This window comes from Acomys russatus, chromosome 7 (assembly GCF_903995435.1).
Source record: "Acomys russatus chromosome 7, mAcoRus1.1, whole genome shotgun sequence".
Classification (NCBI taxonomy): Eukaryota; Metazoa; Chordata; class Mammalia; order Rodentia; family Muridae; genus Acomys; species Acomys russatus.
Genome location: NC_067143.1, coordinates 49,610,823 through 49,624,327, shown reverse-complemented (window position 1 = coordinate 49,624,327; position 13,505 = coordinate 49,610,823). Strand labels below are relative to the sequence as shown.

Sequence of the window (13,505 nt, the reverse complement as noted above, 5' to 3'; positions counted from 1 at the left end):
TCAGACAAGGACTCTATCTGCAAAGCCATCACCTCAGCCCAGAATGCTTTTTATCACTGAAAAATAAGAAAGATGAAAGAGACTACTGCTCTCTAATCATAAATGTTCACCTTCCCACACTGCTATTTATTGGGATCTAAAAAATAGCTCAGGCTGGCCTCCCTGAGTCAGCCTCCTAAGTACTAAGGTTACAAGTGTGCATATCCATGCTCAATTTTCCTTCCTTTAAATTTTTAGTACCTTTATTTATGTATTTATGTATTTATTTACTTCTTTAGTGGGGGCAGCTGCATGTAGAGCGCACATGTGGAAGACAGGAGAACTCTGCAGAGTCATTCCTCTCTTTCTTACCATGTAGGTCTGAGGGATCCAAGTCCAGGCTGTCAGATTGGGTGGCAAGCACTTTTACCCGCTGAACTATCTTGATGGTCCTTGGTTTTCTTTACTTTGTAATTTAGGTATCAGAGTAAACTTTTAAATTAAAATTACTGCAACAAATAATATACGCATTACCTTTAAGAGTGCTAGTTTGCACTCAACACTCATTTCAAGATAGCCTTTCTTCTCCATCTCCCATGCCCAGGTACTGTTAAACTCTTGGCATATCTGAAAGAGAAAAATTAATAGCTTAATATATAAAAACATTTTTTTGTTGTTGTTGACGTTTGTTGTACTTTGGCTTTGGAACATCCCCCAAAGGCTCAGGTGTTGAAGCTTATTAGTTTAGTAGGTGGTGCTAGCCGTGAAGTAGGCCACCTCAGGGTGTATTACTGTCCTTGCTTCCTGTGCCCACTTCTGCTTCTGGGATCCCATGGGATGAATGAAGACCACTGCTGCTGCTCCCCACGCTCCCTGACGTGACGCTCTGCCTCACCACAGCCCAGAACCAGCAGAGCCAAGAGACCATGCACTAAAACCTCTGAAACCATGGGCCGAAATCAGTCTTTCCTTGTTTAGGTTGGTTTTCATTTTGTCACAGCAACATAAAGTTGAATAGCAATAAACATTTGTCTTCTATGATTATGTTGCATTCTTACTAAAACACACATATAGAGGGAAGAATTCAGAAATGACAGGCCAATCAAATTCCAACCTACACTGCATACTACTTAGATCCATCAGAAATATTTAGTCATGCCTGTAACAACTTAAGAAAGACTCTCTGGAGCTGGAGAGATGGCTCAGTGGTTAGGAGAATGTGCTACTTTTGCAGAGCAACCCTAGTTCAGTTCCCAGCACCTACATGATGGCTCACAGACATCCATACCTCCAGTCCAGAAGCCCCTGGAGGGCTCCAGGCATGTGGTTCACACACATATACGCAGGCAAAACACTCATACATAAAAAGAATTAAAAAAAAAATCAATCTAAAAAACATTAACAATGACTTGAAACGGAATCTCTGTTGTTTTCTACTCTGTTCAATAACTTTGTGTATTCTGGATATAATTTTTCCACATGAGAATAATTATTTGATAGTCTCTCAAAAGGCTAAAATTCTTTGAAGTCAAGGGGTGACAGCTTGTTCATTTTTATCCCTCGACAGAAGTTCAAAGCCATGTCACATTCTACATATGCATTCAATAGAAGCTCTGTTCAAATCAATGTCCTCCTCTTGATTATGGGCACAGTAAAAACTCCACTGCTAGGCACTCTACAGCATCAGGAACAGGTTTCGCCTGGCACGCTTCAGGACTCTTTTCCTACATACACATTTTAGTCAAATCAGAGGTACTGTAACAGACTGAAGAGACGACATGTAGAAACGCTCCACGCAAAAGTCAATCTGGGTTTGACCATGTCCCCTGGAGGGGGAGACCTGGTGGCACTCAGAGGAAGGACAGCACGTTGCCAAGAAGAGACTTGATACCCTATGGGCATATACAGGGGGAGGAGGTCCCTCTCAGGAACAGTCATAGGGGAGGGGAAAAGGGGAGGGAGGGAGGAATGGGAGGACACAAGGGATGGGATAACCATCGAGATGTAACAAGAATTAAAAAAAAAAAAAAAGACAATCTGGGTATGGGGCCGGCTTGTAACCTGCACGGGGGTGGAGTGAGAGGGACCACAAAGTTCAGACAAGCCTACACTACACAGTGACACGACAGCTAGTGGAGCAAGCTCTCTCTGCTAAGCACATCATCACAGAATTCTTTTTCAGATTCTTTAATAATAAGTTAGGAGAGATTTATGTGCAAAACTCCAGGGTGGGGGTTAGGGTGGGGGTTATGATTTCTCTGACCAAGTGGTCTTTGTTTCTATGTTAGTTTTCATCAGTAAAAGGACAAGAACAACAACAACAAATAATAATAATAATAATACTGGTCTTAGAGGCTGTTAAGTGGACATAAAACATTATACGGTGTATCTGCCAAAGTCATGGAGTTTTGTTTTGTTTGTTTGTTTGTTTGTTTTTTGGAGACAGGGCTTCTCTGTAATAGCTGTGGTTGTCATGGAATTCTCTTTGTAGGCCAGGCTGGCCTTGAACTCACAGTGCTCTATCTGCCTGCCTCTGCCCGGGATTAAAGGTGTGTACCACCACACCCAGCTTGTGGAGTTTTTATTGTTATTGTTTTGTTTTTTGCAATTCAGGATACAAATATCAAAATGAGGGCTAAAGCAACAGAACCAATACAAGATGAGAAATTACGGTGGAGTCAGGGCATTAGCGAAAACAGATTTGAGACAAACACATAAGCAGGCAACAGAGAAGGCGTCAGCAACCCTCTTAATCTCAATAAGACTGGGATGGACTTCCTGGAAGGAGTATGATTTCCCACTCTTCCCTAGTGCCATTTTTAACAACTAGCTTAAAAAAAAGAAATTCACAGGAAGTCAATATAAGGCAAACAGTATGACCAAGAACTATACAGGAAACAGTAGAAGTCTCACAGAAAGAATAAACTCCCCATTTCCTAGAATGCCACAAAATTCCTTCTAGGAGACAGTGCTATTTTGAATATATACATATGCGTATGTACTCATGTAACGAAACAAATTAAAACCCAAGGGGTAGCATTAAAGGAAAACTGTAGATGAGACAGAGTAGACATGAAATGACTGTGTATCAAAAGCTAAGGTGGCAGGATCCGAACAGGTATATCATGCCAAAAAAACAAAACAAAACAAAACAAAACAAACAAACAAAAAAACCCCCAAGACTTATGAATGTTGAAAAGTCTATGGCAATCTTAGACTGTCCACCAGTACAGCTATAAAGCTGGTAGCTTCTCAAATCTGACAATGATTTACCATATTACTTAGCAACTCTAAGAATTTAATAGGAAGAATAAAACATAAAAGAGCAATACTGTTCCCAATAGCTAGAGGGTAGAAACAACCCAAATGTCAACAGAAGAATAAAACAACAAAATACAGATCCATACAATGGAATTCTACGTAGCCATAACAAGAAATGGAGTACAAGAGGCTGTGGCTTACCTACACAGCATAGGAAGGCCTTAGAACAGTGGCTCTCAACCTGTAGCTAGAGATCCCTTTGTGGGTCAAATGACCCTTTCAGAGGGGTCGCCTAAGACCATCAGAAAACACAGATATTTACATTATGATTAATAACATTAGCAAAAGTACAGTTAAGAAGTAGCAATGAAATACCATGAGGAAACTGTATTAAAGGACTGCAGCATCAGGAGAATCACACACTGCCTTAGACCTACCCCCAGTAACCACCCCACAAAGAAAAAGAAAGGAAAACAAACAAACAAAGAAATAATAACAAAACTGAAGGAACAATATATATGGCTATCTGGATGAACCTGAAAAACGGTAATGCAAGAAACCACACAAAAGGAGACCTATGACAAGACTAGGGCATACAAAACGTCTGAAGTACTGAAATTGAAACTGAAGAGACAGAAAACAGATTGGCAGTTGACAGGTGTGAAGAGCGCTGGGAGCATCACAGAATCTAGAGTCATCAGGACATGCAGTGGGAAGACCCGCCCACCATAGGTGGCATCATTCCCTAGCTGGGGTGCTAGACTAGATAAATGGGGAAAGAGAACTGAGCCTCAGAACGCAATCACTGACTGGACAGCGTAAACAGCTCATTCAAGCTCCTGCTGCCTTGACATCACCATCATGATAAACTGGACCTCAAACTCTGAACCACAATAAACCTTTTCTCCTTAAGTTGCTGGTCAGAGCAACAGAAAAGCAAAGGAGACATCAGGGGAGAAGGGGGAAACAGAAAGTAAGACGTAGTGGGCATGGCTTTCACTTTTCAGTGGTAAAAATATTTTGAAATTAAGATAGGTTTCAAATTCTTTGCAAATATACAAAAACAAGAACAACAAAAACAGACAAGACAAAACACTGACTGAACTGTTCATTCTAAAAGTATTAATTTTGTTACTTTGAGACAGAGGCTCATATAACACACAATTGGCCTCAAGTTTACTATGAAGCTGAGGCTCACTGAACTCCTGATACTTTTGCCTCTGCCTCTCAAGTACTAGGATTGCAGGTGTGTGCCATCACACCTGGGAAAAGTGTCAGCTTTATGACATGTTAAAAACCATCTTATGGTTTGGAGAAATGGCTTGAAGGTTAAGAGCACTGGCTGCTCTTTCATTCCCAGCAACCACATGGTGGTTCACAACCATCTGTGATGAGATCTGGTGCCCTCTTCTGGCCTGCAGATGTATACGCAGGCAGAACACTATACATAATAAGTAAGTAAATCTTAAAAAAAAAAAAAAACACTTAAATCTTAGATAGGATTGTGTTGTTATCTACAGCAAGGAAATGGGCCGAGAGGTTGTACTCTGCCTAGTAAGAGAGGGATATAGGCACTACTTATTCTAACCAGCTGTTACAAATATTTCAGATCCCACCAACAGAACCAGTTGCCACTAAGAGAGCTGTGAGTACAGAACACACTGAACACGGTAAATCTGATTTACACATATTTTAAAATTATACCTTACCAGAACGTAGCTATGACTATCTCCACCTATTTAAATATACTAACTGTTCAGGAGAACTGAAGCCGGTATTGCAGCACTGGCAGTGACACAGCCCCACAGTTAGGACAGGTGAAGATTTATTAAGAGATGATCTCTGGGCACTGAGATGTAGCTCAGTTGCAGAGTGCTTGGTTAGTCCACACGAAGCCCTGGGGTCAACTTCTAGTATTGCATAAACCAGATGTGGTGGTGCAAACTTGTAATCCTAGCACTGGCAGGTGGAGGCAAGAGGTCTGGAAGTTCAACATCATCCTATATAGCCAGTTTGAGGCCAACCTGGGATCCATGAGACCCTGCCTCAGTCAAGGCAAACGAAGCAACAACAAAAAGGAAATAGTCTCTGTACCAAGAAATCCAACAATCAGTCAATCAATAGATAATCTACAAATACAGGACAGAAATGCCAATTCAACCAATAGAGGAAGGGAGACCTAGCAAAGGTTTTATTCAAGTAGTGACATTTGTGACTGTCACCCAGCAAGGGACCAGAGTGTATACAAATTGCTTTTTATTATTTGTCACGTGAATCACATGTGTGTGAGAAAGACAGAGACAGAGATAGGAGAGCTCCAAGTGATCTGATGTCGTGATCTATGTGGTAACCCGCACAATAGAGGTTTACACACACACACACACGCACGCACGCACGCACGCACGCACGCACACACACACCTTTTCTCCACTGGTCCTTTATATCCTTCTTCTATACCCCATTTCACTAATTTCTGCGCTAATTTTTGATCACTTTTTTTTCTGTCTTCTGATTGAGGGTTTAACTTACATGAAAGCTTAAAATCACATAGCTTGAGATTCAAATCTTGCCTCTCCCTACCAGCGGGGTGATTTTGTTGAGTCAATCACCTGTTCGACTTGGACTTGCAGGTTCTTCTTCTGTAAATGGAGGTTTGGGGCAAATAAAAGATAAGGAATGTGCCAATCACATACTCGCTGTGTCATGCCTCCATTATATATATGCAAACCTGAAAAGAATTCTAGAAAGCCATAAGAAGAATCAATTAGAATACAAGCAGGAGTTAAAAGAGCTGGTTAAAAAAAAAAAAAAGTATGCTTGTAATCTTCAAAATGTAGGTAAATATTGCTTTCCAACACTAGCTGCAGTCATGTGTATAAAACAGGTTTAAGATGTAAATACAACTGTTAGTGATAGATTCACTTTAATTTCCCATCTTTATTTTCTGGGGATGAAGCATATATTTTGCCGAACCACTTCTAATATTATGTCCAGTATGACAGCGAATTTTGAATCTTATTAGTATATCAGCATATATTAATAAGAATGGATTTCATTATACTGTTTTATACATTTACATGATGTCTATTTTGTTTTGGTTTTTCTATTTTATTTTATGCATATGAGTGTTTTTGCCTGCAAGAATACATGTGCACCATTTACATGCAGTGCCTGTAAAGGGGAATCTGGAATTGTGAGCAACCATGTGGTGCTAGGAACCAACCTTAGGTCCTCCAAAAGAGCAGTAAGTGCTCTTAATGGTTGAGCCATCTCTCCAGCCCCTAAACTAAATTTATACTCATTGCTTTGGGGGTGATGTTCCATTGTCTTCACAGTAAATTAGGCAATTTATTGTGACTCCCATTCACCTCTCCATAACCCTTTTTCAAGGCCCGCCCATTCCTGTCAATCCCTTTCTCTTCCCATCCAGTCTTACTTCTGAGAGTGATTATCTCTTTATAAATTATGTTTTTACAATTAATTGTGTGTCTGTGTGTGTGCGCGTGCGCGAGCACGTGAATGTGCACATGCACCTTGAGGTCAGACAACGTTCAGGAGTTGGTTCTTTCCTTCAATCAGGCCATCAGCCTTGGTGATAACTATCTCTGAGGCCTTGAGCAACTTACAAGGACCAATAGTGAATATTCTGAAGCTAAGACTCTTGCTAAATCTAGAGAAAGATGTTGCGCTAAAATTTTATTTATTGTGGAATCTTATATATACATATTAAACTTAGTTTATATACAATAACTGCTTAAAATAAAATTTACCTTTTTAACTGTATAATCCACTTCTTATTCATCTCACTTAGGATTTGAGTAGCATTGCTACTTTTCAGTTTTCAAACATTCTGGGGCTGAGAATGGCTCAGTCAGAAAAGCGTCAGCTTTGAAAGCATGAAGCTGTGCGCTCAGAGCCCCAGGACCATGTGAAAAGCCAGGTGTGTCTATCATCCAGGTGATGGAGAGGCACAGCCTGGCAGAGGTCTGAGCTCACTGGCCGCACAGCCTAGCTGAGTGCTTCTAGGTTCAGTAAGACACTACTTAAAGAAAGTAAGCAGAGATCGCAACTGAGGAATATATCTAACATCAACCTTCGGCCTCCAGATGCACACGCACGCACACAAGCACACACCATTTCCTAATTCTAATAAATTCTCCTCTCATCTTATAGGACCTGGGGTAAGCTAATAATCTACTTTCAATCTACATGGATTTTCCTGTTCTAGAATGTTCCACATAAATGGAATAATAGAATACTCCTCTCTTTGTTTCTTGTATTGAGGTTTTTCTTTTAGCATGTCTCTCCTGATGAACATCTTGCTTCTACCTGTAGGCTCTCATGAACAATGCAGCAATAAACATCAGCATAAAAGTATCTAGGTTTCTGTTTTTAAAACTATACGAGAAATGAGGCTTCTAGGTCATACAGCAAATCTACAATTGGATTTCTGGATTTCACAGCAGACGGACCATGTTAGATTCTCTTGAAGAATATGAAAGGGTTCAAATCTCCTCCTAACTTGGTCATGTTCCTGCAGCTGACACAGCTGTCTTCCTGTGTATAAAGTGGTATATCACCACGGCTTAAGACTGCACGTCTGCCAGGTGTGGTGCTGACACCTTCTACTCCAGCACCTGGGAGACTGTAAGTTCAGGAGTTCAAGGCTAGCCTTGGGCTATGTAGCAAGTCTGAGAACAATCTCGCCTGCATAGAACCTGCCTCAAAACAAAACTGCATTTTCCTGACAGGAATTATAGGCAGGTTGCCACAAGTACCCGGAACTTCTGTGGATCCCGGGCACTCACATTCAGGTTTTCAAATTTGCTGGGTAAGTGCTTAACCGCTGGCCCATCTCCTCAGCCCCTAGGGGTTTTTTGTTTGGTTTGGTTAATTATTTTTATTTTATGTGGTCTTTTGCCATACAAAATATGTCATGTATGTCTGTGTGAGGGTGTCAGATCCCTTGGAATTGGTGTTATAGACAGCTGTGAGCTGCCATGTGGGTGCTGGGAATTGAACCTGGGCCTTTAACCACTGAGCCATCTCTCCAGCCTAGATGTTCTTAATATATTCTGGGTAATAAACTTTCCACATTTGCAAGGTACATAATTTGCAGCATGAAAACTATCTCATTCTACAGGCTTTCCTTACTTTCTTTATAATGTCCTCTGATGCACAAAAGCTTTTAATGTGATAATGTCTAGCTAATTTTTTCCCGTTGTTGCCTATACTTTTAGTGTTATATCTGAGAATATAAGTTTAAATGCAAGATCACATTGATTTTTTACACGATCACTGAGAGTTTTACGGATTTAGGGCTTAGGTTATTGACCATTCTGGGTTAATTTTTATACGTGCTATGAAGTAGGATACATGTCCCATTTTGTAATTTGTATTTTAAAAATTAGCATGTAACATTATAGATAACAGTCAAAAGATGTAAAAATGCCACAGTAAATGCATGATAAATTCTCTCTCTATTGTATTCTATCACTCTCAGTTCAGTTAGGAATAAAGGAAAGTATGTATTACTAACATGCTAGGACTTTCCCAAGCATTTCTAAAGTCTTTTCTCCATAGGGAAGTAAGTCACTATTATGTAATTTCTTCCCAACCCTGATAATATAATTGCAGTACCTATGACTATGAAGTAGTACTTGTGTCATTCACAGGTAATCATCCAGTGGTATAACAAAGTGCTGCACACCTCAAACAGCCAAAAGGAGAAGCAGGCGCTGAAGCCTACCTGCGGGAGCAGAGCACTCCTGCCATACTCCAGCCATGCTTTACTAGTTACTACGTGTCTCAGGATGGGGAAATATTAGGTGTGCGCTTAGAAAACAGCTACTGGGCCACCTGACGCCACAAAGGAGTTCTGTGGAAAACTAAGGAAAATACAACATAGCATTACCATATCTACAAGCATAAATAATTTGGGTCAAATTCAAGTAAATTTGTGAAGAAATGAATGCTACAAGAGGGGAAAATGTCATCTAAAATTATGGTGCTATTTCTTCGGTAAGTCAGTGTTAATACACCCTTTGTTGGGCTACAACAATTTGACAACAGTTACGTTCAGGGCATTCATATAGTTTCATCTAATAATTATTAAGTTTCATTTAGTGGTAATTAACATACACTTAGGAATTAAGAGAGTTGGCTGCTTTCTCCTTATAAATCCAGAGCTCTTTCTGGTACTCATATGTGTAATATATAAGAGGTTTCCTACAAGCCCATGTGCGTGAGCACTTGGTTCCTAACTGGTGGGGCTATGTAAAGTTGAAACCTTTGGTCCAGCTAGAAGGCTGGCTGTCCTACACTCCTACAAACGAGGATTAAGGCACTTCTGCTACCATGTCTTCCTTGAAGAGACATACTAAAAACCCCTGAAGTGCAAGCCAAAACTGCACTAAAGCTGCTTCCATTGGGTATGATCTCACAGCGATGAGAAAAGTAACGATACAACTACATGGAGACAGAGAAAACAGTTGTTGGGGGTTCCGAGCCTGTGCAGATGCTTTGCCGTCCTCCACCTGTCCTCCAGAGCACCACGGAGTTAGCTGTATGTGACTGCAGGGCGATGTGAGCTGAATGGCACCGCATGCCCAAGAGCACGGTACCAACAGTAAGTTCTCCAACACCAGCAGACGCTCTTTCGGTATGGAAAAAGGAGAACTCTAAAACAGTTTGGTAGTGTGAACCGTGCCAATAAGAACACTCGGGAAAGGAGTTTTGTCTCGCTGTGAACAAAACATTCCTGGAAGGAACATCTGTGTCTGCAGAGACTGATGTGGATACCGGCTGGAATGTCAATGCTGAGGAGAGTATCACCTGTGATAATAAATTAAAAAGCTCTAGAAGCTATTAACTTGTGCCAGTCAAGAGTTAAGAATGCCATCAGAGAGAATCTTGAGCTCATCCCATCTTGATGCACTCACCACTGTATCTTAAAGTTGCTTTGATTTATGACGTTCCTTGTTCCATAAAACGATAAAAACCTGGGAAACTGTGTCCACGCTGGAATATGGAATTTGGGGTAACTTAAATCTTTATTCTGGGGCCATGGCCACTCTCAGTGGTTCCAGAATAAATTATCTCTTATTCTCTGTAAGATTTCCTGTGCAAGCCGGGTGTGGTGGTGCACGCCTTTAATCCCAGCACTCGGGAGGCAGAGGCAGGTGGATCGCTGTGAGTTCGAGGTCAGCCTGGTCTACAAAGTGAGTCCAGGATGGCCAAGGCTACACAGAGAAAACTCTGTCTTGAAAAACAAAAGAAAAACAAAAACAAAAACAAACAAACAAAAAAGATTTCCTGTGCAGAGTCAGGCGCCGTGGCGCACGCCTGTAATTCCAGTGCTCAGGAAGGCAGAGGCAGGAGGATCCCTGTGAGTTCGAGGTCAGCCTGGTGTACAGAGTAAGTACAGGACAGCCACAACTGTGACGCAAAGAAACCCTGTCTCAGAGGGGAAAAATACCAAAAAAGGAAAAACAAAAAGCACTCCTGTGTAGAGGTCAGAGAGCGGTAGTTTTCACATCAATAGTGGGAATATAAAAATGGTATAGCCACTATGGAAGGCCATTCAGCAGGTCCTCAAAAGGTTAAACACAAAAATCACTATATGACCCTTTCACTCCTAGGTGTGAAACACATAAATGAAAATATATGTCCATATGAAATCGTGTGTACAAAAATGTTCATAGAAACATTATTCCCTCCAAAATGAGAAGAAGCCTAAATGTCCTTGGCCTGGTAGAGGTGACACTATCTAAATAATGAACAACGACAAAATCAAATAAAACATTGATAAACACTATATATAATATGCACGAACTTCAAAAACTGAAAACTTTTTTTTTTACAAACTGAAAACAGCTACATACCAATACTGGACTTTGTGGCCCTTGGGGTTTTTTTGTTTTGTTTTGTTTTTTGTTTGTTTGTTTTTTTAAAAAAAGCTCAGAACTGGAAAATTGTGGAAATAGAAGGTAGGTCTGTAATTATTAGAGGCTTGGCAAGAGTAAGGTGTGCATGTGTTTGTTTAGAACTACAGAAGATAGATCCTAAGATTCTTGGGTGACAGGAAGGTTTTAGAATTAGATTGTGGAATTTACAAAATATAAAGCATACATTTTACGTGGAGAATCCTGTTATATGAATTTGAAATTTCTCAATTTTAAAATTCCACAATGAGTTAATGATTCAAATAAAAGCTACGAGTAGCATTCTTATTTCACTTTCGAGAAATACAGCTATAAACATCAAATTCTTATCAAATATAAAATTATCAAATGATGAATGATGCCCCTTATGAATTCATAATTGATGACAGCTTCCAGAGGATAAAAGCAACAGGCCAAGGCAGTAGGTACAACTCGGGTGACTGTGCAGTTGTGCTCTGTGTACCGGAATGCAGTCAGGGAAACAGAGGCAGTAGAGCAATGGTATTTTTGAAATTGTTTACATCAAAGCCATGTGTTACCAAATTTACTTACTTTTATTTATTTATTTTTTCTTTTTTTTTTTCAAGACAGGGTTTCTCTGTGTAGCCTTGGCCATCCTGGACTCACTTTGTAGACCAGGCTGGCCTCGAACTCACAGCGATCCGCCTGCCTCTGCCTCCCGAGTGCTGGGATTAAAGGCATGCACCACCACACCTGGCTCTTACTTACTTTTAAAGGTCTTCTATATCTGTTATGAACTATTGAGTACCAAAAACTGTCTTTTTCGAGTCAAGAGTTTCTCTGTGTTGCCTTGGCTATCCTGGAACTCACTCTGTAGACCAGGTTGGCAAAAACTGTCTTTTAACTTCCTTTTCTTTTTTATTGTTGCTTTTTGAGACAAAGTCTCACTAAATATCCTCCCAGTTCAGCCTCTCCACTGCTGGGATTACAATCACACACAACCGTATGTGGCCTGTTCCTTTCTTCTGAGGGCTAAACATGAGGTTTCTTCGTGTTTGGGAGAGAGATTAGGTTATTCTCCTTATATTTTTATTGACTTACTTTGTGTGAGGAGAGCCACGGCCAGGCATGCCCAGAACACAAGCAGATGTCAGGAGACAGCGTACAGGAGCTGGTCCCCGCTGCCACTATGTGAATCCTTGAGACCAAAGCCAGGATCATCAGGCTTTCTGCCTGAACCACACCACACTGGCACTAATTAAGTTATTTTCTATTAAACCTCACTGTCCTTCATGTAGGAAAGTATATAGTAAGTAAAATAATTTCCTTATTTTATTTGTTCATTGTTTAAGAAGCACATTTATGACATAACATTTCTTGAAACCAAGTATGTCTAAAAAATCAACAATTACATTCAATGTGACAAAAAATTTTTTTCTTTAAAAAATTATCTAGCTGGGCAGTGGTGGTGCATATCTTTAATCCCAGCACTTGAGAGGCAGAGGCAGGAGGATCTCTTGAGTTTGAGGACAGCCAGGTCTACAGAGTGAGTACCAGGACAGCTAAGACTACAAAAAGAAACCCTGTCTCAAAAAAGCAAAAGAATGAATGAATGAATGGTTAGTGCAGAATACACCAAGTGAATACAAAAAGTTCACAGACTCTAATAAAAACAGTAATAATAAATTGCCATCTGCTTTTCTTAAGAGTTATAACTGGGGCTGGAGAGATGGCTCAGCAGTTAAGAGCACTGACTGCTCTTCCAGAGGCCATGAGTTTAATTCCCAGCAACCACATAGTGGCTCACAACCATTTATAAAAATGGGATCTGATGCCCTCTTCAGGTCTGCAGGTATACATGCAGGCAGAGCATTGTATACATAATAATAAATAAATACATTTTTTTTTTTTTAAAGAGTTAGAACTGATTTCTTGTAAGAGAACAGCCTCTTAGTTACTTGTTTTGGTTTTTCTAGGCAGGGTTTCTCTGTGTACCCAACTGTTCTGGAACTCAACTCTGTAGACGAGGCTGTCCTTGAACTCAGGGATCTGCCTGCCCATACTTCCCACCAGCTGGGATTACAGGTGTGACCCACCACACCTGTCTAGGAAAGCTTCTTTTAAATCCACTTTACCCGTTACTTTTGAAGGCCTTCTTGTGGCTGACTGCAGGAGCTGGGCAATAGCAAAGTGGAGGCACAGATGCTAAACTCTTAATATAGTGACATTTGTCACTCATCGTCAAGGTTGTCTGAAAGTGTTTGTGATAACTAAAATCATTAACAATCAAAGGAAACAAAAGAGTTCTGTAGATACGAGTGTTCAATGACAGAGACATTTCTCTGTGGCTTGCCAAGTGAA

General features: G+C 40.5%; 1 protein-coding gene across 1 annotated transcript in view; it reads right to left on the bottom strand.

Moving 5' to 3' along the window:
• Positions 1 to 13,505, bottom strand: part of Rsf1 (remodeling and spacing factor 1) — a 114,070-nt gene that overhangs the window by 64,434 nt on the left and 36,131 nt on the right. The window contains exon 3 of the mRNA XM_051148975.1: positions 514 to 606. Within this exon, the coding sequence (XP_051004932.1) occupies positions 514 to 606 (93 nt within the window). The remainder of the gene's footprint in view (positions 1 to 513; positions 607 to 13,505) is intronic.